The 26,075-nt window shown below is 49.6% G+C and overlaps 2 protein-coding genes across 17 annotated transcripts in view; both read left to right on the top strand.

Moving 5' to 3' along the window:
- The window catches only part of MACF1 (microtubule actin crosslinking factor 1), a 327,589-nt gene extending 324,277 nt beyond the window's left edge, over positions 1-3,312 (top strand). For all 15 annotated transcript variants that reach the window (XM_089895612.1, XM_089895677.1, XM_089895649.1 and 12 more), the window contains 2 exons: positions 571-700; positions 1,842-3,312. In XM_089895612.1, coding sequence (XP_089751738.1) covers positions 571-700; positions 1,842-2,098 — 387 coding nt within the window. In that variant the 3' untranslated portion in view covers positions 2,099-3,312. The remainder of the gene's footprint in view (positions 1-570; positions 701-1,841) is intronic.
- Positions 3,313-7,448: 4,136 nt separating this feature from the next.
- Positions 7,449-26,075, top strand: part of BMP8A (bone morphogenetic protein 8a) — a 37,417-nt gene continuing 18,790 nt past the window's right edge. For both annotated transcript variants that reach the window (XM_022575334.3, XM_089895573.1), the window contains exon 1: positions 7,449-7,785. In XM_022575334.3, the coding sequence (XP_022431042.3) occupies positions 7,449-7,785 (337 nt within the window). The remainder of the gene's footprint in view (positions 7,786-26,075) is intronic.

The raw sequence follows: 26,075 nt of genomic DNA, 5'->3' as shown, positions 1-26,075 counted from the left end.
CCTGATATCACAGCCCCACTCATGTGTGCTTCTCCTAATCACTTATTCGATCAAGTCAAGTAATTTAATCTGCATTCTGCCAGTGCGAAAATAGATCTTTACTTGACTGAAGTTACTGCATCTATCTAGTAGGGATTGGAGTAATATTTTGGATCTCCATGTTAAATATTTGGGGTTAGAACTCATATGTCACATTTCTAACCCCAAAACTCTGATACTTGGGAGTATTTGGATTTTTTTCCTTTACTCATTTACCATGTTTCTGTTTGTTATAACTACTATAATCTTAACCATTTGAGGATCTTTTTTTTTTAGTAGAAATTTGTCGGTAAGATAAAAGGTATTGGAAGACATTTTAAAACTTTTAATTGGGACATGAAACCTTTATTTTGGGAATCCTCAAAATACATGACCTAGGACACTTTCAAAATAAATCTTTGTTTTCCTGGACTTTTAATTGGCTTTTCAATTGATTAGACATAAGGAGGGCTTAAGTAGACCTTTGAAAGTGGAATTTCTACCAAAGATTACACCAAGTAAATATGACCTTTTTATTTTTATTTTTTTAAGATTATTCCATCAACAGGCAGCAAGTTGAAACGACCAACACCAACTTTTCATTCGAGTCGAACATCGCTTGCTGGCGATACTAGCAATAGTTCTTCCCCAGCCTCCACAGGTGCCAAAACCAATCGGGCAGGTAAGTACCTGCCCCAGCACTTCTGCATCAGGATGAGGGTGAGGGGAGTGGCCAGGCTAGGAATTTGGAAACAGCAGCCTCTCAGCAATGCTTCACTACTCCCCAAGGAGCAAATAATGAGAGTAGCACTGAGGTGTGATGCTGAAAGACAGCCCTGCAGATATCCTGCCGACCTTGACTTCTTCTCCTGTCAGTACAAGTAGCTCGAACCTTGCCTTCTGAGAGCAGATGCTCTCACAGCCAAAGCCAGACCACCTGTTCTTGATCAGACATGATAGTATTTGAAAGTAGAAGGAGAAAAGGGCCTCCTGCAGCGGGGCCTTCCTCAGAAGCCCGTCCAGTATGGGACCTGGCAGTTTGCTAGTAATTTTTCCGACACCCCATATTTATTATCGCTGCCGGGGAGCTGAGGAAGTCAGGGAAAGATTACATCTGCTCACCTGTTGATGTTCCTTTTGGGAGCCTAGGGATTTGGCTTCCATTTCCTGCTCTCTGTTTGCCATCCCTTCGCCCCCATTCTCAGTCTGCCCATGCAACTAGCAGGCTCTCTCCTCTGTGCCGAGGCCATGGGACAGCCCTGCTCGACTCCACCATGGGGCGTGTGAGCTAACAGTGCTGCTGATAGAAGCTGGTTTCTAATTCTCAGGATGCTTCTCAAGTAGAAGCACAAACCCAGAAAGGGTTTCAGCAACTTCTGTGTAGGTGAGAGGACCGGGGTTCAGAAAGGCTGTGGTTTGCCCAAGGTCACACAGCATATCAGGTGGTATTAGGATCAGAACCCTGGCCTCTTGTGACCACCTAGAGGGGTGGGTTAGGGAGGGTGGGAGGGAGATGCAAGAGGGAGGGGATGGGATATATGTACACGTATAGCTGATTCACTTTGTTATACAGCCGAAACTAACACAACATTGTAAAGCAATTATACTCCAATAAAGCTGTTTAAAAAAATTAATAAGTAATAGGAGATGCTGTACAGCAGAAATTAACACAACATTGTAAATCAGCTATACTCTAATAAAAATTTTTTTAAAATAAAAAAAAAGAACCCCGGCCTCTGGTAACTTGTTTCCCCACCCCCCAGCTCCCCGCCCCCTCCAATGCTGTCTCTATTAAAGTCTGTGGCTTTATTCTTAAATTCCAGACCCTAAAAAGTCAGCCAGTCGCCCTGGGAGTCGGGCCGGGAGTCGGGCCGGGAGTCGGGCCAGCAGCCGGCGAGGAAGCGATGCCTCTGACTTTGACCTTTTAGAGACGCAGTCTGCTTGTTCAGACACTTCAGAGAGCAGTGCCGCAGGGGGCCAGGGCAGCTCGAGGAGAGGGCTAAACAAGCCTTCCAAAATCCCCACCATGTCTAAGAAGACCACCACTGCCTCCCCCAGGACTCCGGGTCCCAAGCGGTAACACTGCACAAGCACCCCCAAGCCTCTGTCCACTTTGAATCCTGCTCCACACATTGGGTGTATATTTATTCTGAATGGGAGAAGTTATATTGTTAAAAGTGTAAAAGAATAATTGTGTTATGAAGCTGCCTTATTTTTTTTCTTTTTGTAAGTTACTATTTTCATGTGAATATTTATGTAGATAAAATTTGCCTCCTGGTAACCCTGTAATGGATGGGGCCCAGAAATGAAATATTTGAGAAAAATAAGCGAAAAGATCAAGATGCAAATGTGTATTAAAATTTTAAAAAGCCTCTAAATAGGGTTTCTGTGCGGTGCAGGGTTGTAAACCTGCTTTATCTTTTAGGATTATTCCTAAATGCATCTTCTTTATAAACTTGACTTGCTGTCTCAGCAAGATAAATTATATTAAAAAAAAAATAAGAATCCTTCAGTGTTTAAGGAACTCTTTTTTGTAAATCATGGCCACCTCAATTAGCAAGAACTGAGGGGAGGGCACTTCTGACTGCTTTTTCCATTGTTTTTAATATTGTGTAATTTTAGCTGAAGAGAGGGAACCTCATCTAGGTAATGTTTGCACATGATACAGCAAAAGGAGTTCATTGCAATACTGTCTTTGAATACTGTTTCAGTACTAGGTGTTTAAAGGACAAATAGCTGCTAGAATTCAGGGGTAAATATAACTGTTCAGAAAACGTGAGAACATCGGGGTTTTTAAGAGTCCTGGTTTATAACTTCCTATCCAGCCCAGCCACCAATAACTCCTGTGCTCACCGGGACCCAGGCCGTCGGCAAGGGGAGACTCCTTGGTGGCATCATGAATTACAGATTTGTTTATCTGCATTTTTTGCTATTTATTTAAAATGGTCGATCAACTTCCCACAAACTGAGGAATGAATTCCACAAGCCTATTCTGAAAATGTGGACATAAAACACTCGCTCGTCCTTTAAAGGAGTTCACCAGCACACTTGTTAAGAAGTCCCGTTTGCTTCTTCCGTCTTTTCTTTTGTGCGTAATAAAGTTAGCTGCCCAAGTGATCACGAAGAGGGGCTGTCTGGGGCTCCTGGTTTTTAGCTGCTGTTCCTCTTCAGCTCCGACCACGTTGCTGTGTGATTATCTCAATTGATTTTAATTGAGGCAGAAACTGAAGCTCTACCAATGAACTGTTTAAAAACAAGACACACTTTTGTATTAAAATTGCTTGCAGTAACAAATATTTTGTATTTCCTGCTTTACTTCTGAACCATTACCTTATGTATAACATTACTCTTTTAGGTACTTCGGTGCATTATTCAAATCCAGATATCTTGATGGATAAATTATGGAGCTCATTAATAGATTTCTTCTTATATATTTTATCCTCATTAATTTTACTTAACAAGGGAACAAAGGATCAGACTGTTGTTATGTAAATCTGTAGGGCTATCTGGCCCACTTACGTGATTAAACAAATAACCAGTATGTAAGAAGATATTTGTTTTAGAAATCACACATCCTGGGTTTTGAGAGAATGGGGCCAGTTTCTCACAGTATGCTGTTATTTCTGGTTAAGTGGTAGAATTTCAGAGGTAGAAACAAAATTGGTCATCAAATCTTACCTCCCTTGTTTTACAGAAGGAGAAACGAATGGGAAAGTGGGTGAGAGAGTCATCTGCCTGAGATCACATAATGAATAAATGGCAGAAGAGGACCTTGAATCTAGTCCTCGGCTCCCTGTCCAAGTCAGGCAGTTCTCTTCCCTCCAGTCCCTGGTTGGCTTTATAATATTTAGAATGGCCAAATATTAACTAATTCTGATGACAGGAATTAGACTAAGAAATAACTAGGGAACTTGAGAGATAAGAGGGGTTGAACATCAGCCACCTGTGTTCTTCATCATTAGGCCATACTCCCCTTGTGATAGGGGAGTTTGGTAAGATGGACACGTGTTTGCCAAAGCTGTTGGAAGCCAAATACCCAGATTAGAAGGAATGTGCAGCCTGATGGATTCTGAAGGAAGTGCTTACTGTATTCTCCATGGAATTGGATAACTTCAGGCTGCCAGAACTTTGTAGGGTGGCGTTTCCACCCAAATCTGCTTCCCCCTCTCGGCCTTCTGGCTGCAGAAGCATGCTGAAAGGAGCTTGACCTCCATCTTCTCAAAGTCTGGACCGTGGTCACTTGTTTTTCTTACCAAGTAATTCAGGTTTTCCCTCAGTCTCTGCAACAAAGCTCAGCTCGTGGTGCAATCTGCAGGAAGTGTGTTTCCATTCAGTGAACACCTGTGTGCAAGACCGTGTGGGAAATACAGGGATGGCGGGAAAGGGGTTAAAACTGCAGTTCTGTGATACAAGTGCTAAATAAGTAATGCAAACTTGGTGTCTGCTAGGATAGAGGGGGGCAGGTTCTGGGGCTTTGAATAACCATAGCTAACATGTATTGAGTGCTTCCCGTGTGCCAGTCACTGTGCTAAGTGCTCTGTGTACATTCTCATGTAATTCCCATCGCAGTCCTACAATCGTGAGCCTTACTGACAGATGAGAGACAGCCTGAGAGAGGTTCAGTAACTTGCCCAAGGTCACAGAGTTGCCAGGTGGCTGGGGAAGCCCTTGTTTGACAGAACTTTCTCCAAGACACCCTCCCCATGTCATTTCCCATCCAGTTGAGGAGTTCCAGGATTCCACTCACAGATCGCCTGTCCCCACTTCCTCTGCCCATCCAGGCAATTTGCCGGCCCCTCTGTCAGAGCACAACCTCTGTTTTGCCTTCAAAAAGACTGCATGTTCACCTGTCACCCCTGGGGTGACCCTTGGGAGCCACTAGAGGGCAGGGAGCTGGTCAGCTTCATCTCTGGCTCAGGCCACAGCACGGAGCAGCACCACTGGTTTATGGGAATGTGAAGCCATTGTTTAAAGAGCACAGCCATCTTCACTCATCCTAAATTGAGATAAATGACTTCTATGAATCAGACCAGCACTGGGCTGCTTGCAGTCTTGCTGGGAGGCCAGCAGTTTACGATACACAACTGGAGAATTACAGGCTAGATCTGAGACCTCCAGTGATATATGGACTCAGGGGAATGCAGAAGGATGCCCAGGGATAGTGAAGGGGGCAGGAAATTCAGAGACCCTGACCAACTCTGACAAGGGAACACCCCCTTGACTCTGCCCCCTGCCTCTGCATGCAGTCATCAAGCCCTGTGGACTTGCCCTCCTAAGAGCCTTCTCTGCCCTCCATTCCTCTAATGATTCTCCATTAGAGGATCATTGTCAACATCCCCCGACCCCTCCCATTACTGTACCTGTCTCCAGCTGTGGGCCCTGACTCCAATCTCCCTCCCTCCAATCCATAGTCCCCTCTGCATCCAGGCTCTGGTCTTTTCTTGAGAACTTTCACTGGCTCATCTGTAGCATTCTCATCCAGCTTCAGCAGCCTGGTGGAGTTTTACCTGTTGAGTAGAAGGAAGACTAGGCATGGACTTAAGTCACCAGCAAATGACTGGATTTAAGATTTGATATTTTTTAAGTTTGAAGTGATCTTGGGGAAATGTGAATTTTACTGGACATCATACCTTTATTTTGAAGTTGAATCTTGAACCCACGTTGGGACGCCATAACCATCTGCTGTCCAGAGCCCCTCACCTGGCCATTTGCCCCGCAGGCTCTCCAGCCTCCACTGAACAGCTCACCTGCATGTGCCCACCTGCTGCAGCCCAGCTCCAGTGTTGTGTGACCTGAGGGAAGTCCCTTAACCCTTGTGTGCCTCAGTCTCCTCGTCTGTTAAATGAGGTGGGGGAGGGGCGGTTAGGTATCTACCCTATGACAACGTGTGAGCACGAAGAAATGGTACAGAACACGGCTGGCACATGGACAGTGCTCACTGTCACCTGCCACTGTTATGCTTCTTGGAGTCTCGGCCTTCGCACAAGCTATTTCCTCTGCCTGGAACATTCTCCTCCCACTGACCTTTCCTTCAACCCAACCAATTCCTTCCGGCCTTCAGAGCTCAGTCTAAGTGTCTCTTCCTCTCAGCGCGGCGCCTTAACCATAAACGAATAAATGCGGTGAGAAGGCGCCTGAAGAGTAGGGTGTGCAGATCGGGGCTAGTCAATGGAGGAGTTTCCGTGAGGAGCCTTCTCTCGCAAGCCGCTGAGGGCCGTGACAATTCAGATGCGCAAAGGTTCAGGAAGGGCACCACAGCTCCTTGACCGGCGGGAGGCGGGAAGCGGGTGCGCGTATCCAGCGCGCACCGGGATCCGAAGGGCGCCCAGCCAGACCTAGCGGTGGCAGTGCTGCTGCTGGAGCTGCCGGGGCGGCGCGCCGGAGGCGCCAGCCGGGAGCGCGCGGAAACCAGGCGGGTGGGCGCGCCAGGAGCAGTGACGGAGCCGGCGTCAGGTGTCCGGGAAAGAGTTCCCAAAGGTGCACGCAAGGGGACTGCGGAGAAGGCACCAAGAGGCCGGCGAGGAGCTGCGGTGGCTGGGAACCCGGGCCCGGCTGCTAGCAGAGGGATGCGCCCCAGTCTCGGGCCTGCCTGTCACCCGCGGGGCCCCTCTACCTCTAGACCCGACTGAGGCATTTTCGGTCCTGGAGCGACACTCGTGCACCAGGAGGGGCTGCGGGGTCAGTCCTCGGGCCGGACCGAGAGTTGGGATGCCACCCGGGCAGGATGACCAAGGACACGCCCCGCGGGAGGGCAAGGTCCGATCTCCCCGAACCGCTCCGCTACCCTGGGTCCCCAGGCCGAGTCCCCGCGCCCGCCCGACAGCGCGGCCAGCGGCGGGAGGGGAGCCCAGGACGACCTCGAGGCCCCCGACGGCTGGGCTAGGGATTCCTCGCCGACCACCTACCAGCGGGTCGCATCTCAGGTCGCCAACACCTGGCATCCAGAGCCCCTTCCTGGGGCGTCTGTTCCGCGTCCTTGGTCCCGCCGCTGTGCCCCCATTGGTCGGGTCCGGAGGGGGCGGGACCCGACGGCTGCAAGTTGGACTGAGAGAGGCCACCTCGACCCGGGGCGTGCGGCACAGACTGAGGGTCCGCGCCTCCCGGAGCCCGGCGGGAGCTCGCTCTCCGCCTCTGAGCTGAGCTGCCTCGGCAGCAGCTGGACTGTCTGGCGCGGCGGCACAGACAGACTAGCCGACGGTCCCCGGTCCCCGGAGGAGCCCTTGCCCGAGGAGGTGCGGCCCCATCCGACTACCCGGAGCCACGACAGGCGCCGCGGGCCGGGCGCTCTAGGGACCGCGCTGCGTTCGCGGGCGACGCCCGCCCCGTCCCGCCGGCCCCAAGCCCGGCCCGCCGCTCGCCGTCGGGGCGGCCCCAGCCCCGGGCCCGGCCGGGAGCGGATGCGCGCGCGGTGAGGCCGCCCGGGTCCCGCCATGGCCGCGCGCCCCGGGCCGCTCTGGCTACTGGGCCTGGCGCTGTGCGCGCTGAGCGGCGGCGGCGCCTCTGGCCCGCGCCCCTCGCCCGGCTGCCCGCAACGGCGCCTGGGCCCGCGCGAGCGCCGCGATCTGCAGCGCGAGATCCTGGCGGTGCTCCGGCTGCCCGGGCGGCCCCGGCCCCGCGCGCCGCCCGCCGCCGCCCGGCTGCCCGCGTCCGCGCCGCTCTTCATGCTGGACCTGTATCGCGCCATGGCCGGCGACGACGAGGAGGACGGCGGGACCCCCGAGCGGCGCCTGGGCCGCGCCGACCTGGTCATGAGCTTCGTCAACATGGGTGAGAGCGGGCCCGGGGTGGGCGGCGGCGACCCCGCGAGAAGGCGCGTGGGGGACGGCTGGCCGAGGGGCCCCTCGGAGGCTGAGCGCGGGCTGCAGGGGCGTGTGCGCCACCTCGGGCAGGGCGAGCGCCCTGCTGGGAACGGGGAATCACCTTGTCGTGGACAAGGTACCGCAGGAGGGTAAACCACCCGGGTCAGGGCAGCGAAGTCTCAGGGAGGTGGGGGTTGGTGAGCTGCTTATCCAGCAGGGACAGATGAGGGATGTGAGTCCCAGAGGCGTACATTCACCCGCGGCCAAACACACCCGATGGTAAGATTCATGTAGTGTCGGGTGGACGCGGGCAGTGCCAGGAAGACAGTCTGGTCCTGGGAAGGGAGGCAGATGAGTAAACAGAGGCTGTGATGCTGTCCCGTTGATAAGGGCGGTACTGAAGAGAGGGACAAAGTTCAGCGTGGAAAACCCTGGTCACATCATCAAAGCACCAGAGTAGAGATGAGGACCCAGATGTTCTGAGTCCACAGCAGCCTCTTCCCTGGGCCACCTAGGGGTGGGGTGCTGCTGCGGGGTGGGACGGTGGGGAAGGAGTAGACTCTGAGCTCAGCGGGGCAGGGACTGTGGTCTTGTCACCCTGGGCTCACACCCGGGACTTGGCTTGTCATGGAATGAGTGTCCAGGCCATTGAATGACCTGATGGGCAGCTTGGACCCTCTTTGTTCTCCCACGTAAAGCCCAGCTTTTCCTCTCTGCAGAAATTATACTCCAAATCGTGGAGCCATTTACCCTTAAAGTTCTCAAAGATAACGTTTTCCATTACTAAACTCTCTTTAATCTACATTCATGAACATATGTCACCCACCTGCTTTGCCTCCTGTCTGTGGCCAGTGAGGGGCAGGAGTCTGGGCTGAGGCAGACACTAGGATGGACCTGGGGACCCAAGGACTACAGCTCAGCCCCAGGTGGGGAGAGCTGTGGGACCCAGAGCAGGGAGAGGACCCTTGCCATGGTCACCAGCCTCCCTTCACGTACAGCACCGCTCTTAACCCTCCCAACAACCCTGTTAGCGACATGATATTCATCCCCATCTCCCAGATGAGGACAGGGAGGCTCAGAGAGGCAGTGTCTTGCTCAGGACAATGTGGCCTCTATGTGGCCAAGCCAGGACAGGCCCAGGTTGTTTGGCCCTCCATCCAGTGCTCAAGGAGGTGACGTTTCTGTGTCAGGAGGGCAGGCTTTCAAGGTGGAGAGAGCTTTCAGAGGGATTTCGGCAGAGGAACCCAGGGGTCAGAGTGACAGTAAGTTTTGTGGGTCTTCAGCCATTTGCCTAAATGAGGCCCGTCCCCCCCAAACCAGAGCTTGTGATGGGCTCAGGTGGGGGAGCGAGCAGCAGGTGGCAGCTGTTAACCTCTGCGGAGAGCCCAGTGACAGGCACAGGACTTGGGCTGGCGGGTTCTAGATGCCACCTTCCTGGTTAGAGGGCAGGGGTGGGGACTTGGGACAGAGGCGACCACATGTGGAACTGGGGCTGGAGCTCCGTGCTGGGGGCAAGCTGACCCCGGGCTCAGGACCAAGAAGAGCTGTGGATGCAGTCACCCTGAGAATGCCTCCAGGGGAGCCGTCCATCTGAGTGAGTCACCGCCTAGCCCATGTCCCTCTTCCCTCAGCATCCCCTGGGGCAAGGGGTGCACAGCCCTGGTGGGAGCTGCTGCTGTGAGTCGAGCAGCACCCTGAGCTCAGGAGGTTGCCCTCCAGCTTCTGCCCTGGTTGCCCTCCAGCTTCTGCTCTGTGATCTTAGGGAAGTCCCTTGCCCTCTCTGAGCCTCAGATCTCTGCTTGTAAAATGGGGCTCCTGGTGATCCATCCTCAGAGTTGTTGTGTGATAGGTTGATAGAGGGGGAGGGGCAGAAAGTCAGCCCCCTTTTTAGGGTGAACCTGGCCCTGGTCAGTGCTGATACCAGACCCTCCCAGCTGCTGCTCAGCCTTGGTGTGGATGTGATGGAAATGTCCCCACATGTCTTATAGACATGTGAAACCCAGAAACAGATTTTTAAAGTCAGCCAAAGGTGTTTCTATTTGTTTTTGAATAAAAACTAGCATTTGAAGTTCCATAGTCCTATAAATACTCATTTCACCCATGCAGCAACTTGTGAAGCTGTTTTACCAGCCTCATTTCATGGGCTCAGAGAGGTTAAATAACCAACCCAGGGTCACACAGCACATCCATGGCATCATCCAGGCTGTGGATTCCAAATCCCAGTTTCTTCCCACACCACCTCTGTGTGTTTCTTGAAGATCTAAGGCCTCTGACGCTGTGGATTAACAAGCAGATCTTTGTTCAGTGGAAGCCTGGCCTGTGGGCAGTCCAGCCAGCTGTCTGAGGGCCTTCTTTATTCTCACGTACTAATTGCACTAGTAAAACTCCTTCAGTTCGAGTAGTTTTAACTGGTAATTAGCTAGGCTGATGTGGGGGATTAGAACCTACCAGGATTGTTTCCTCCTTTGGAGGCCCTGGCTCCAGGCCCCTGAAGGTCAGCGGCCCCTGAACCACCGTGGAGTCTAATAGCAGAGTCGCTGTGGCATCAGCACCCACGCCGAGGCTCCCACACCTGTTGGCTCCAGCTCCACCTCTGCTATTGGCCTCATCAGCTCCTGAGAAGCCAGCCGGGCCTGGTGCTTGCCGGGGCCCTGACCGTAGGTGGCACCTGTAGGACCCAGAGGCCTGGGCCTGCCGTCCAGGGGTCAGGCCTCTGCTTTTGAGCAGATGCTTTAGGAGCCGTGTCGTGACTGACAGGGCCTGTGTTGGGGGCCAGGGCTGCGGTCAGAGCTGGGCCCTGCCTGGCCTGCCTGTCGATCTCTGCCTGTGGACTCTTGGCTCCCCTTGGCCAGGACACAGTGACGGGGCCGGCGCCCTCGAGGAGCAGACGGAGCCTGTCCCTGGTGCCGCCTGAGCTCAGGGGAGGGGGCCCTGATCTGGGAGGCAGCGCCCAGGTTCTTGTCCTTCCTGGGCCTGCTGTGGACTCCTGCACGTCCCGAGCCACATCCCTTCCCTTCTCTGGGCCTCTGCTTTCCTGTCCAGTCCACAGCGATGGTGTCAGAAAAACGAGGTGCCTCCCAGCTCCGGCCCTGTGGCTCCTCGGAGGCAGCTTCTCACACCACCGCCCATCCCTCCGCCCGGCTCGGTGTGACTGGCTGGACCCCCAAGGGCCTCAGCCGGCCCAGCCAGCCCTGAGGGAGGAATGAGGCAGCAGAGGCCACCTCTGCATGTTCCTCCTGAGCCCTTCTCCGCATCCTCTCCTTGGAGCACCAGGTGCCCATGCTCTAGAGTGAGAAACTGAGGCACAAACAGCACTGCAGGCAGAAGTGTAGTCAGAACTGGATGGGCCGTCTTCACTTTTGTCCTGACCCTTCCCTGGACTGGACTAATTCACTCCCGTGATCCTGGGTGGCTGAGGACACGGGTGGGGATGAGCTGAGGCTGTTGGATTCGGGAGACGCAGGGCTCAGTGCGAGCGAGGGACCTGGCCCGGGTCCTGCTCAGCCCCCTGACCTTCACCTCCGTGAGCCCCAGGGTCACTTTCTTTGGTTCTTTAGTAAGCAATTCTTGCATATTTTCCTGAATTCACTCCACAAATTGTCATGTAGTACCTGCTCTATGCCAGGCTCCCTTCTAGTTCCTGGAATATAACAGGGAATGAAACTAAGTCCCCCCTTGTGGAGCTGACCTTCCAGTGGGAGAGAGAGACAGATAACAGTACATCAGCCACAAGGTGATTGTCACGTGGTCTAGACAGTGACGCCTCTCTCTGGAAACCGGGAGCGGATGGACAGTGGGAGGGCAGGCAGGACTGGGCTGGGGGTTCTGACCTGGGACTCAACAGAATTTGCATCATGACTCCACCCACTACTCTCAGTGTGATCTGGATTTTCAGTCCACCTCTAGGAACCTCAGTCTCCTCCTCTGTAAAATGGAGATACTCATGGTACCCGCCCTAGGGGCTGTTCAGGGATTGTGTGAGATGACACCCAGTGATGACCACATGCCCAGAACCTCCATGTCTGTCCTTTCATTTCATCTCACATTTACTGTCACATCTTTGTTTAATAAGAGGACAGTGAGGCTCAGAGAAGCTAGGTGGTTTTCCCAAGGCCACACAGCTGGTCAGTTCCCTGCCTGCACATCTTCTGCTCTTGTCCTACACCGAAGTGTCCTCTCCCCCAAGTCCAGGGGCCATCGTTAGGTGCAGTACATGCCACTGAATGTGACTGTGTTGAATGTGTGTTGTAAACTGAGAATCCTGTTTTTAAAGTGTCTTTATTGCTTTGGGGTTTACAAATAACGCATGCTCATTGTACAAACTTCAGACCACGGAGGAACATATAACACAAGTGCCCCTGGGAACCCTATTTCTACCAGCCAGCCTCCTCAGGCAGCCACTTTCTGATTTCTATCACGAAACATTCCTTTGATCTGTTCTTGAACTTCGTGCGAATGGAATCATACATTCCCTACTCTGGGTCTAGTCTTTCACACAACATATTTTCTTGACATTCATCCATGCTTTTGTTATGTATGTTTTTCTCATATAAGTGAGTTGTTTGCATTGCAAACCATTCTTATTAAGGGACATTTGGGTTGTTTCCAGTTTTTGGTTGTTCATAAAGCTATCTGGACGTGCTTGTACACATTCCTCTGTGGATATATTAAACCTGGATTTTCATCCTGACTCTGCCACTGGGGAGCTGTGAGACATCACACAGTTTCATTTTAAAGTCTCTGCACGTCATTTCCTCACCTTTAAAACAAGGTTCATAAGGGCTACCTCCCAGGGTTGTGTAGGACTAAGTGAAACATGCAGTCAGGCCAGCCTCATGCCTGCCACACGGTAGGAGAATAATAAATGGGAGCTGATATATTGCGTCCGACTTCCGTGCCTTTGCTCACATTGGACCCTCTGCATAGAATATACTCACCCCCATTTCTTCTTTTAAAAGGGATGGGCAGGGTTTTCCATAAGCCTCACTCCTCCCACTGCTCCTCCTCCGAAGAGACAGACTCCTTCCATGCTTAGAGCCCTCAGCCTTGCTCGTCTGGATTCCTTAGGATTCTGCCTATCTGATCTGGGGGCACATCTAACCCCTCTTTCTGCTACTCCCCATGAAACCATGAATAACCTGAGAACAGGGACCAAATATGCGTCTCACGGCAACCCCCAGACTGCACCCCCCGCCCCCGCATGGCCACAGGGCAGCCTGGCGAAGTTGAGGGAACGAGGAAGGCGGCGGGAAAGCAGGGAGTGCCCAGAGCCAGGCGGAGGAGGCTGGGCCTGGCAGGTGGCACAGAAGCAGGGCCAGCCTCCCCGTCTTTGCAGATCACCCTGTCCCTCCCCTGGGACCCGAGTCCCCGCAGGGCCCTGCCTGGGGGACAGTGGCCTCAGCAGGCCACCTCTCAGGTACCTGTTGATGGAAGAATCTTGTGAACAGGTGACCCGCCCCCCATCTCAGAATTGCCACCCAGAGGTAGTCCAGGGCCACTCATTTTATATGGGCTCCAAGTCTGCAAGTCCACGTGAAGGGCCCCTAACTTGACACGTGACCCCAGCAAGTCTCTGCCCCTCTGGGCCTCAGTTTCCCATCTACGCAGGGTTGCCACGAAGCCCTTTCCAGCTCCCACAAAAGAATGTGTCCCCCATCCTCCCTGCCCACTGATGGGGCTCCTCCAGGGCTGAGGCACAGGGTGGGAGGACACCCGCCACTCGTCACGGGCACCCATTCCCCACGGGAGAGAGGGGATGTGTCACCGTGACCACGTCCTTCTGGAAAGCCCCACAGTTCAGGCCTTTCCTGGGTTTGAACTGGAGGAACCGCATCCTTCTTGCTCACATCTCCTTGGATCTATGTTTGGCCTTGGCGGGCTTGATGTGGTGCAGTGGGCAGGTTGTTCCCTTTTAATTTGGGCTCTGAAGCCGGCCGAGGCCTGGACCAGTAATTATAAGCACAGAGCCATTTATGGAAACAGCTCTTGAAAAAGTCAGTAATGAGAACTGACTAAAAATACCCCCAGGAGTGAAGCGGGGGGGCCTGCTCTGGGCAGGGCTGAGATTCCTGGGCGGGAGGAAGCCCTGAAGGGGCAGAACCGGAGGGTGATGTATTCTGCAGCTCACTTGACACCCGCACGGGCTGCGGAGACCCATGGTGTTTCCTTAGGTCTGAGGGGCCCCTCGGCCTTGTTACCGGCAGGACCAGCCAGACGGGTCCAGCCCATCCGCCTCCGGGGCCCCGAGGGAGCCTGTCCTCCACCTCGGGGGCCAGGCCGTGAACGGAGGCGAGTCCCACAGTAAAGTGAGAACATGGGTGGCTTGGGTTGGAAACCCTCGGTGACGTGGAAGCCACTCCCAGACCAGCAGGACGCCCCAGCCCAGGGGCTGCGCTGCTGGATGCTGAGCCGCTGTCCTGGGGACCAGGAGCCCTTGAGATGAGGGGCCGGGCCTCCCCTCTCTGGGCCCCTGGGATGAGCAGACTGCTGAGGCCTCCCGTTTCCACCCCACATTGTTCAGTCTGTGTCCTCAAAGTGGTCACCGTCCAGAGGGCAGAAGAACCAGGGACGGGGACCCCCGGGACAGGGACAGGGAGAGACCGGCAGGCTGATGTGTGTGGGCTCAGAGGCGGGCAAGGGGGCTTTCACAGCTGGACCGAGAAGAAAGTAGCCTTTATACTTGGCGGGATGGGGCAACCCCGGAGAGAGCGGCTTTGAGGAGGGACTCCAGGGGGAGGGTGTTGGCACCAGAAGGCCCAGGAGGCCGTGAGGATGGGCAGGGCCAGCCTGTGTGGGTGACGGGCGGAGGCTGGACAGCAGAGCCAAGCGTAAGACCCTCCCATGGGCCCTGAGGGGCTGGGGAAGGGTTTGAGGGCAGGAAGGACTGTCAGATCAGAAGATGCCATTCTGTCTCTCTTTCTAAAAATTTTATTGAAGTATAATTGATTTACAATGTTGTGGTAATTTCTGCTGTACAGCAAAGTGATTCAGTTATATATATTCTTTTTATATTCTTTTCCATTATAGTTTATCACAGACGTTGAATATAGTTCCCTGTGCTATACAGTAGGACCTTGCTGTTTATCCATCCTATATATAATAGTCTACATCTGCTAATCCCAAACTCCCAATCCTTCCCTCCCCCACGCCCCCTTGGCAACCACAAATCTATTCTCTATGTCTGTGAGTCTGTGTCATAGATAAGTTCATTTGTGTCATATTTTAGAGTCAACGTATAAGTGATGTGGTGTTTGTCTTTCTCTTTCTGACTTACTTCACTTAGTATGATAATGTTTAGGTCCATCCATGTTGCTGTAATGGCATTATTTTGTTCTTTTTTATATATATATATACTTCATCTTCTGTATCCGTTCATCTGTTGATAGACATTTAGGTTGTTTCCATGTCTTGGCTATTGTAAATAGTGCTGCTGTGGATATAGGGGTGCATGTATCTTTTCAGATTATAGTTTTGTCTGGATATATGCCTAAGAAGAGAATTGCTGGATCATATGGTAGTTCTATTTTTAGTTTTTGAGGAATCTCCATACTGTTTTCCACAGTGGCTGCACCAATTTACATTCCCACCAACAGTGCAGGAGGGTTCCCTTTTCTCCACACCCTCTCCAGCATTTATTATTTGTAGACTTTTTAATGATGGCCATTCTGACCAGTGTGAGGTGGTACTGCATTGTAGTTTTGATTTGTATTTCTCTAATAATTAGTGATGACGATTATTTTTTCATGTGTCTATTGGATGTATGTCTTCTTTGGAGAAATGTCTATTTAGGTATTCTTCCCATTTTTTTGATTGGGTTGTTTGTTGCTTTTTGTGTGTGTGTGTTATTGAATTGTATGAGCTGTTTATATATTTTGGAAATTAAGCCCTTATTGGTCCCATCATTTGCAAATATTTTCTCCCAGTCCATAGGTGGCTGTCAAAAGATTCGTTTTTTTTTTTCTTTTTTTTTTTTGGCTGTGCCGTGCAGCATGCGGGATCTTAGTTCCCCAACCGGGGATCGAACCCAAGCCCCCTGCAGTGGAAGCGCGTAGTCTTAACCACTGGACCACCAGGGAAGCAGATTCCATTCTCTTAATAGGCATGCTGAACTGGAAGAAGAGGGTGTCTTTTGAAACAAGATAAATTTTAGTCAGAAACAAGACAGATTTGGGTTGTCTCAGTGACTCTAAATTTGGTCCAGGGCACAAAAATAGCCCAAGCCTTTATTGGTGTCAGGCTGGCGGATACAGGGTGTGACATCTAGAGATCTAGCCTGTGTGGAGGGTGCAGCCCTCAGACGTGGGAAGGCAGAACATGGATGGTGGCCGTGGTGGTGGAGGCTGCCTCGTGCCCCCGGCAGGCTCTTTCTGCAAATGTGGGATCTGGAGGCCATTTTATCAGAGGCTGGAGGAGAAGGCCGAGGGTCTGAGACTGCTTATTTTCCTAGAGCCACAATAAGGGGTTAAGAAAGTAAACACTCTGACTGCTTCCCCAAGTGGAGCTTTGTAGAAAAGAAGGTACCTGTGGAACCAGCAGTGGCATCGTGCGTCCCCAGTGCTGGGCCCATGCCTCACCACTCAGGTATCTCAATGGAGCTGGCTGTCAAGAGTCTCTGTTGGCTTCAAGAAACTACAAGTGGCTTCCAACCCACCTCACAGGGTCATGAAGTGTCATAGCATCAGCAAGAGTTGAACTTTATTAAATTCTTCCTAGGTCACAGAACTTCTTTGAATCACTGTGATGAATTCTTGAAGGCTGAGAAGTAGGATTTATTGTACATGAACTGGCCTTGCTTCTCACTCCAGCCTCATCTTGGACACCTAGACCCTGGACCACTAGATTCCAGCCCTGTGGACCTCCTGGATGTTTCTCAAAGATTCAGGGCCTTTGCATTTGTGGTTCCATCTGCCTGGAAGGCTCTTCCACCACCTCTTCACATGACTGGTTTTTCTTCCTCCTCCAGACTTGACTATTTATTTCCCTCATTTAGGGTTTAGAAGAGTGAATTGATTCCTAACATTCTGCAAAGGTGGTGGTTCTCAATCTCCCAGGAGACATTTGGCAATATCTGGAGACATTTTTGGTTGTCACAGCTGGGGAAGGGAAGGTGGTGCCACCGGCATCTAGTGTGCAGAGGCCAGGGATGCTACTAAATATTCTACAGTACACTGTACAGTCATCCACAGCAAAGAATTATCACCCACAACAAAGAATTATCTGGCCCAAAATGTCAATAGTGCCAAGTTTGAGAAATTCTGTCCAAAGATGACCAATGTTGCTGCTGATGACCTAATGGATGTTAATATACGTGATACTTTTCAATCTATTACAGTTCTCTCTGATGCTCAAATTGTCCCTTCCATGGCTATTATGAAGCCTCTTCAGGTTAGCTTCAGAGTACTTTTAACTCTCTCCTAGGAGGTTCAGGGAGCTTCCTTGCCTTCTGGGATGAGATGTTCCAGGCTGTGCTTATGCATTTCCTGCCCTGGGTCAGAAATGGGTCATTTCTCTAAGAGCCCTGGTGCCTTGTGGTGGAGTTGATCATTTAAGACTACACTCGGGGCGTTAGAGCTCCCCACTGTCCCTCATTGGCCACCATTTCTAGGCTTTTTCAGTGGACAGAGCTAGGGAATATGTATTTTCTAAGAGAAAAAAATCATGAGTTCAAACAAATATTTCATTTTTAAAAAAAATTATTATATTTTGGCCGCGCCAGGCAGCATGCAGGATCTCAGTTCCCTGATCAGGGATCAAACCCGTGCGGAGTTTGGAAGTGCGGAGTCTTAACCACTGGACCACCAGGGAATTCCCCAAACTAATATTTCTTCTTTTTTTTTTTAATATTTATTTATTTATTTTAGTTTTGGCTGCATCAGGTCTTAGTTGCCCCACGCGGGATCTTCATTGCGACATGTGGGATCCTCCGCTGTGGCGCGCGGGCTCCTCTTTGTTTGTGGCCCGCATGCTCAGTAGTTGTGCAAGTGAACTTAGTTGCCCCGCGGCATGTGGGATCTTAGTTCCCCAACCAAGGATCAAACCTGCGTTCCCTGCATTTGAAGGCGGATTCTTAACCACTGGACCACGAGGGAAGTCCCCAAATATTTCTCTTTTTTTTTTTGCGCTACGTGGGCCTCTCACTGCTGTGGCCTCTCCCGTTGCGGAGTACAGGCTCCGGATGTGCAGGCTCAGCGGCCATGGCTCACGGGCCCAGCCGCTCCGTGGCATGTGGGATCTTCCTGGACCAGGGCACGAACCCGTGTCCCCTGCATCGGCAGGCGGACTCTCAACCACTGCGCCACCAGGGAAGCCCAATATTTCTTTTTTTTAATTTTTGTTTTATATTGGAGTATAGTTGATTAACAGTATTGTCAGGTGTACAGCAAAGTGATTCAGTTATGCATACACGTGTCTATTCTTTTTCAAGTTCTTTTCCCATTTATATTATTACAGAATATTGAGCAGAGTTCCCTGTGCTATACGGTAGGTCCTTGTTGGTTATCTATTTTAAATATAGCAGTGTGTATATGTCAATCCCAAACTCCCAATCTATCCCTCAAACTAATATTTCCAATTCAAGCTTAGGATTATAGACTTACTTAAATTCTTTTTTTTATATTTTATATTTCTATTTTCTTTTGCACTGAATAATTTGGTCCTAACAACATTAATATGATAATCAAACATATCCTACACGTGTAATAGGTGTAGAATAACGTCATCATAGCAATACGATTACTGAAAAATTAAGATTTATTTTTAGTTTATTTTGTCCTTAAGCTATCCCACTAGGGATATACAGTCAAATTACTCTGTTTGAAAATGACTTGAAATAATTCCTCACTGTGTGGGTAAGCCACCAACTCAATATACCCACCATTTATTTACTTTATTCTGCATTTTAGTCTTAGGTATTACTCTTTGTTTTTGTATTTTGAATTATTCTTGTTTTATACTTATGTGAAATATTTACAAAATTTACAAAGCAAGGGACATTCAGAGAGGCCTGGCTTCCACGCCTGTCTCCTACACTCTGTCTCTGTTCTCTTCCTCCAGCAAAAGGTAACTACATTTTTTAAGTTGAAATATAGTTGACATACAATATTATGTTAGTTTCAAGTATACTGCATAGTGATTTGACATGTGCACACATTATGAAATGATCATTGTAAGTCTAGGAACCATCTGCCCCCATACAAAGCTATTGCAATATTATTGACCGTATTCTTTATGCTGTATATTACACCCCATGACTTATTTATTATGATAACTGCAGATTTGTATCTCTTAATCCCCTTCACCTATTTCACCCACTCCAACTATTTTTTAATTAATTTATTAGTTTGTAGTTTATCTCCGTTTTAAAAATACAGTTACATATATACGTAGCTATGATGTGTATGCATTTTTATAATATTTGTATTTTGATCTGTTCTTAGATAAAAGGTATATTATCTGTACTGTTCACCTTAGTTCTCTTTAAAAAAACTGTCTCCTGGAGATCACTTTATTGCAGAATACAGATGATCTCTTTGTTCTAATTTACAGCTGTTCAGCACCCCATCATGAAGAGGTACCGTGGTTCATTTATTCCATCTTCTGTTGATAGACATTTGGGTTGTTTCCAGTCTTTTAACGTAACAAGTTACAAAATTGGGTCATAACAAATAGTCTTGTATGTACATCTTTTTGTATTTTTGTGAGTGTGTCTTTGGGACAATTTCTTAGAAATGAGATGTTTGGGTCAAAACATGTATAATTTTGCTAGATATTGCCGGATTCCGCTCCATAGGGATTATGCCATCTTGCGTTCCTGCCAGCAATGCACGAGTGCTTGATCCAGTCTTAGAGTGTCTTTCTGGAAAGATTTTTCCAAAGTACCACATCTAAAGTAACCCCACACTGGGGGCTTCCTTGGTGGCGCAGTGGTTGGGAATCCACCTGCCAATGCAGGGGACACGGGTTTGAGCCCTGATCCGGGAAGATCCCACATGCCATGGAGCAGCTAAGCCTGTGCGCCACAACTACTGAGCCTGCGCTCTAAAGCCCGCAAGCCACATCTACTGAGACCTCATGCCACAACTACTGAAGCCCGTGCATCTAGAGCCTGTGCCCCACAACAAAGGAGCCACCACAATGAGAAGCCCATGCACCCTGCAATGAAGGGTAGCCCCCACTCACTGTAACTAGAGAAAGCCCACGTGCAGGAAGGAGGACACAATGCAGCCAAAAATAAATAAATTTATTTAAAAAAAAAATAAAGTAACCCCACACTGAACTGGAACTAAAGGTATAACTCCAATTTTTAAAATAGATATATCCAGAAAAAATAGAAATAAATACAGATGTGCGTTTATGCCTGGGTTAGTATACACACATATATTTCCTAGCTCTGTCCACTGAGAGCGCCTAAAAGCATGACACTTTATTTTAATGAGCACACCCTGTGCTCAGAGCTTGGTGTTTAAATCCCCATTCTATAAATGGTAAATGAAATGAACCAGAGCTCCTTGGAGAAGGGACTGATGTCAGTGGCGGGGAATGGGAAATCAAAAGATGGGCCTGGAGCATCTGGTGGTGCCAGACAATTAGGAAGTACTCAAAGAAAGGATGGGGGGGGCATGTCAAAGGGACAAGGGGCCAACCCAAAGATGCTCCCAATGGGCAAAGCTAGAACAATCTGAGCAACAATTGTATTGGATTATAACCCGCAGAATAAATGAAATATCCGTGAGCCCATAATGATATAAATAAATAACAGAATAATTATGGGAAGAAGGGCAAGTCTTCCTTTCAAAAGAATTCCAGTTAATAAAAGCAGAGGGAAAGAAGGAAATAGAAAATCACTATTGCAGACATTACAGTAATAATTGCTAAAATTAGTGGGCAAAAGTTTGAGGAGAAATATACGTGCAAATCTCAAAATCTCTCCCTAAAGATAGTTATTATTTCCAAAAGAAAAATAATGACATTACAGTGAAGATACCTGGCAGATACCACCTTAACCAAAGAATTAGTTAACATCGCTAGTAATAATACATATTGACATTATATCAGCCAATTTGACGTGCTTAGAAGAGGACACCAATTCCGAGGTGGATTTCTCCAAAATCCGTAACTTCAATTTAATAATGAGAAAGCATCAGCTAAACCCAAATTGAGGGACAGCCTACAAAATACCTGACCAGTGCTCTTCATAAGAAAGGGCGTGACAGAAACTATCAAACTCTTAGAGGAAAACACAGGCAGGACACTCTATGCCATAAACCACAGCAAGATCCTTTCGGACCCTCCTCCTAGAGAAATGGAAGTAAAAACAAAAATAAACAAAGGGGACCTAATGAAACTTAAAAGCTTTTGCACAGCAAAGGAAACCATAAACAAGACCAAAAGACAACCCTCAGAATGGGAGAAAATATTTGCAAATGAAGCAACTGACAAAGGATTAATCTCCAAAATTTACAAGCAGCTCATGCAGCTCAATAACAAAGAAACAAACAACCCAATCCAAAAATGGGCAGAAGACCTGAATAGACATTTCTCCAAAGAACATATACAGACTGCCAACAAACACATGAAAGAATGCTCAACATCATTAATCATTAGAGAAATGCAAATCAAAACTACAATGAGATATCATCTCACACCAGTCAGAATGGCCATCATCAAAAAACCTAGAAACAATAAATGCTGGAGAGTGTGTGGAGAAAAGGGAACACTCTTGCACTGCTGGTGGGAATGTGAATCGGTTCAGCCACTATGGAGAACAGTATGGAAGTTCCTTAAAAAAACTACAAATAGAACTACCATATGACCCAGCAATCCCACTACTGGGCATATACCCTGAGAAAACCAAAATTCAAAAAGAGTCATGTACCAAAATGTTCATTGCATCTCTATTTACAATAGCCCGGAGATGGAAACAACCTAAGAGCCCATCATCGGATGAATGGATAAAGAAGATGTGGCACATATATACAATGGAATATTACTCAGCCATAAAAAGAAACGAAATTGAGCTGTTTGTAATGAGGTGGATAGACCTAGGGTCTGTCATACAGAGTGAAGTAAGTCAGAAAGAAAAAGACAAATACCGTATGCTAGCACATATATATGGAATTTAAGAAAAAAAAATGTCATGAAGAACGTAGGGGTAAGACAGGAATAAAGACACAGACCTACTGGAGAACGGACTTGAGGATACGGGGAGGGGGAAGGGTGAGCTGTGACAGGGCGAGAGAGAGTCATGGACATATACACACTAACAAACGTAAGGTAGATAGCTAGTGGGAAGCAGCTGCATGGCACAGGGATATCGGCTCTGTGCTTTGTGACCGCCTGGAGGGGTGGGATAGGGAGGGTGGGAGGGAGGGAGACGCAAGAGGGCAGAGATATGGGAACATATGTATATGTATAACTGATTCACTTTGTTATAAAGCAGAAACTAACACACCATTGTAAAGCAATTATACCCCAATAAAGATGTTAAAAAAAAAAAAAAAAAAAGAAAGGGCATGAAAGACAAGAATGGCTTAGCACTTGTTACAGGTCAGAGCACATCAGGGAGACCTAACAGTGAAATGTGATGTGGGATCCAGGATCGAATCCTGGAACAGAAAAAGGACATAAGTTGGAAAATCGGCAAAATTCTAGAAAAGTCTGTAGTGTACTTAATAATATCGTACCAATATCAATTTCCTGGTTTTGGTCATTATGCTGTGCTTTGGTTATGTAAGATGGTTATCATTAGGGAAAGCTGGGTAAAGAGTATATGGGAAGTTTCTTGCAATAATTCTTGCAACAATTTTCTCTGAATCTAAATAATCTAAAATTACTACAAAATAAAGTTAGAAACATAAAGTAACCCCACACACCCTCCCTGCATTATCCCCAATCCCACCTCTCTCTTGGTGTCCTTCACAGGGCTCATCGCATACAATGACTTTGTTTGTTCACTCTTTCCTACCTGACTTCCCCCCTGCACATAAACTTCACAGGCACAGGGCCACAGTTTCCCCCAGTGCCTAAATACTGACTTGCGTTCAATAAGCACTGCTTTCAAATGTGTTGCATACACAAATTAATTAGTATTCCTAGATGTGCTTGGGAAAAATGAAGGGAAAAGTGAGTGTTCTAGAAGACCTCCAGAGCATGAGAAGGCAGCAGAGTCAGGAGTCTTCTCCCACGTGCCCAAAGGTGAACTTATAGGAACCCCCCCACTCCCGCCAGATTAGGAATTCCTACCCCAGATTCTGCAGAGAGGGGGAATAATTTACTATCCTCTTGCTTCAAACTCAGCAGTCCCCCCAGGACGACCACGGAGAGAAGATTCTTGGCAGAACTTAGATGGCCAGGATCCAGAACATAGGCCAGGCAGGGAGCACCCCTTTCCCTGCACCCTCCAGCCTGTCTTAATCTGCCAGGGGACCTGGGAATGAACTTCCCAATTCCACAACCTGCAGCAAATTTTACCAGGAAAACCCAAGAAATCACATTGTGCAGACCTTGGCCTTTCCCCTAAATTCCCTCTACAGAGCATCCCACAGTAGCAGCGGGGCAGGAAGCAGGGACATGCCAACTCCAAGGTGGAGGGCTTATGCTGTTTTGTAGCCTTGGACGGTGGAGGGCCACTGCAGTGAAAAGGAGCCCAGATGGGAGCCAGGACTCCTGCGATCTGTCTCCACGTGTGCATAAAAGTGAGAGGAGACTGTATGCAGTGATCTGTCCTTGAGCTCTGATGTTTTGGAATCTTCACTTTCATAAAGAAGGGATCAGTTTTTGCTTTGTGCCCGAGCTGGAACACAGTGGATGGCACCACTGGCATTGCTGAAGGGCTGCCTCTCCAGGCCTGGGCATGTTTGGGAGATTCCAGACCTTGGTTATAGGGGAAGGTGGAAACTGGACACGAATGTGCACCAAAAAGGAAATGCTCCTGAATAATAGGTTAGAAGCATTTGCTGGACCACACCAAGTGCGGCCACGGTAGCAGGTAGGGCTTTTTACACTTTAATTTCAATTTCATCTCTGTATCAAACACTTCGCAAATGTGGATTCCGAGGCCCACAGGATCAAGTGTCTTCAGAAAGGTCAGGCAGGTGGAAAGGAGGCAATTTGAAGCCATCCAAATGCCGTTCAGATGCATTGATATATTTTTATTTTATATAATCTTTCATTTCATACTTTTATTTAGAGGAAGAAAACTGAATGTCTCTCTTTTCTCTTCCATGGCTTTTGAGTCTCACACATGAAACTCCCAATGGTGCTGGCAGGATGTTATTACTTTGACATGTCAACTAAGTTTGGAAATTAGAGGTCAACACCCCTCCCACCCCCTAAGGAATGGCCATCCCTCCTATCCCATGATCCCTGTCCTTTTTAAAGCCCTTTCACAGCCTTATGTGGAAAGGATCCTAGGATCCCCACTTCCCAGATGAGCAGACTGAGGCCACCCAGGGTAAGTACCTGATTGCTGACAGGGTCAGGGCTGGGACCAGAAGCCCCAGCTGCAGGTCAGAGCATCTACCCTTCTCAATGCTGTTTTAGTGGCTAAAGCAGGGGCAGCCAGCCCAGGAACTACCATAGGGGACATCTAGTTCCCAACAAATGCTGTTTCTTAACACCAGCTTTTGAGAAACATCTTCCCCTAATCCACAGAAGCAACTACTGAAAAGCTGTACATTCACGTGGTTCCAGCAAAGAAATGGGGTGCTCTCCTTCGACTACTTACAGTAATGTCCAGTTTAATGACGCATCCCAGAAGTTTTATCAATTTCCGACGAAAATCATTTTCCTAAAAATGTCCCACCTCTAATGCTTGCCTGGAACACTGGGGCAGGCAGTTTCCCGTGCTGGAACTATTGGGCAAGGGTGGGGGGTTGGTGGGGGCATGTATCGATTTCACGAACCCACAGGGCAGAAGCTTGGATCTGAGGTCAGTCCAGGTGAAGAGGGCTCGACTCAGCACAGGCGGGCCCCCAGGTCAACAAGGGAGGGAGGCCACAGAGCTTGGTGCCCACAGGAGCTGGGAGGTTTGTGGTTGTCCCCTCAGTCCTGGATCCAACATGAGTCAGTGTCAGGCCTGCAGACAGAGGCTCCCAGTGACCCACCAAGGGTCACCCACTGTGCCTTGGGGGCAGATATATAAGAATGCTTTGAGAGGGGTCAGGTTCAGGGCATGGCTGAGTGACCCCTCCTTACTCTCGGGGCCACACCCTGTGACAGCCAACAGCCTGGACCTATTTCATCCTGCAGGTCAGGGATGCTGACACAGCCACGTAACCGAGGTGGCCTCTGCAGTTACCGAATCCACGGAAATTGTCCCCAAAGCTCTGTGTGGGAGTGTGTAGGGAGGAGGGGACTCGTGTGGTGATATTCATGGCGAGCATCACTCGGCAAAGGTCCAGAACCCTGCCCTCCGTGCCCTGCCTGTATGGGAGGACCCGGATCCTCCTATGACACGCTGCCCCTGGAACAGCCTGGCTCGTGGCTGGGCATTTACTGCGGGTCCAGCACCCTGTCAGACGATGGAGGTTCTACTTTCCCTCCTCCCTGGTCAGGGGATGAAACGCCCATCTCCTGCCCAAACATGTGTCCACTGGCCCCGCCCAGCACAGCTGTTTGCCCATCCATCACCGGACCAGGTCTCCACCGCAAGGACAGGAAGTGCTCCCACATCCGCCTCTGCCACCAGCCTGGTGACTTGTGGTCTCTGAGTCCAGTAGCCAGAGAGAGAATTTTTAAAAAGACTCACAGACATGTAATTAAAATCTCAGTGTTGGTTTTGGGGGAAGGCTCTGGGAGGCTCCCGCCCCTGCTTTGCGGAAACACAGATTTTTAGTGTTTGAAAGTGACAGGAGGCTAAAGTGAGACGCTCTAAATATACTGTCCTGGGCATTTCCGGGCAGCTGGGGAAATGTGGGGTTTTTTCTGCTCCTGTGGTCTCTTGCCCAGACTGTTAGAGCAGCCCTGCCACTGGCCTGCCTCGGGTCCCCTCCAGCCTGGGCTTTACCCTCGCCTCCACCCATAGCTTCCACTCTACCCTTAAACCACACTCCCTTGCTGCCCAGAGCCCTGACCCCCCGACTGGCCAGAGCACAGCCCACGCTCCGAGGCCAGAATTCCAGCTCTCCGCAGTCAGGCCACAGCCAGACTTATGCCCTGAGCCGCACATTGCAGGATGGTGGGCGGCCCCAGCACCTCAAACCTGTGCAGGACCTCTGCCTAGAATGTCTTCTCCCCCACCTTATCCACCTACCAAGACTC

Source organism: Delphinapterus leucas, chromosome 1, assembly GCF_059928025.1.
Source record: "Delphinapterus leucas isolate spDelLeu-1000000601 "Yukka" chromosome 1, BTC_Dleu_Yukka2, whole genome shotgun sequence".
Classification (NCBI taxonomy): Eukaryota; Metazoa; Chordata; class Mammalia; order Artiodactyla; family Monodontidae; genus Delphinapterus; species Delphinapterus leucas.
The sequence above is the reverse complement of the archived record's forward strand: the minus strand, read 5'-3'. Positions and strand labels throughout refer to the sequence as shown.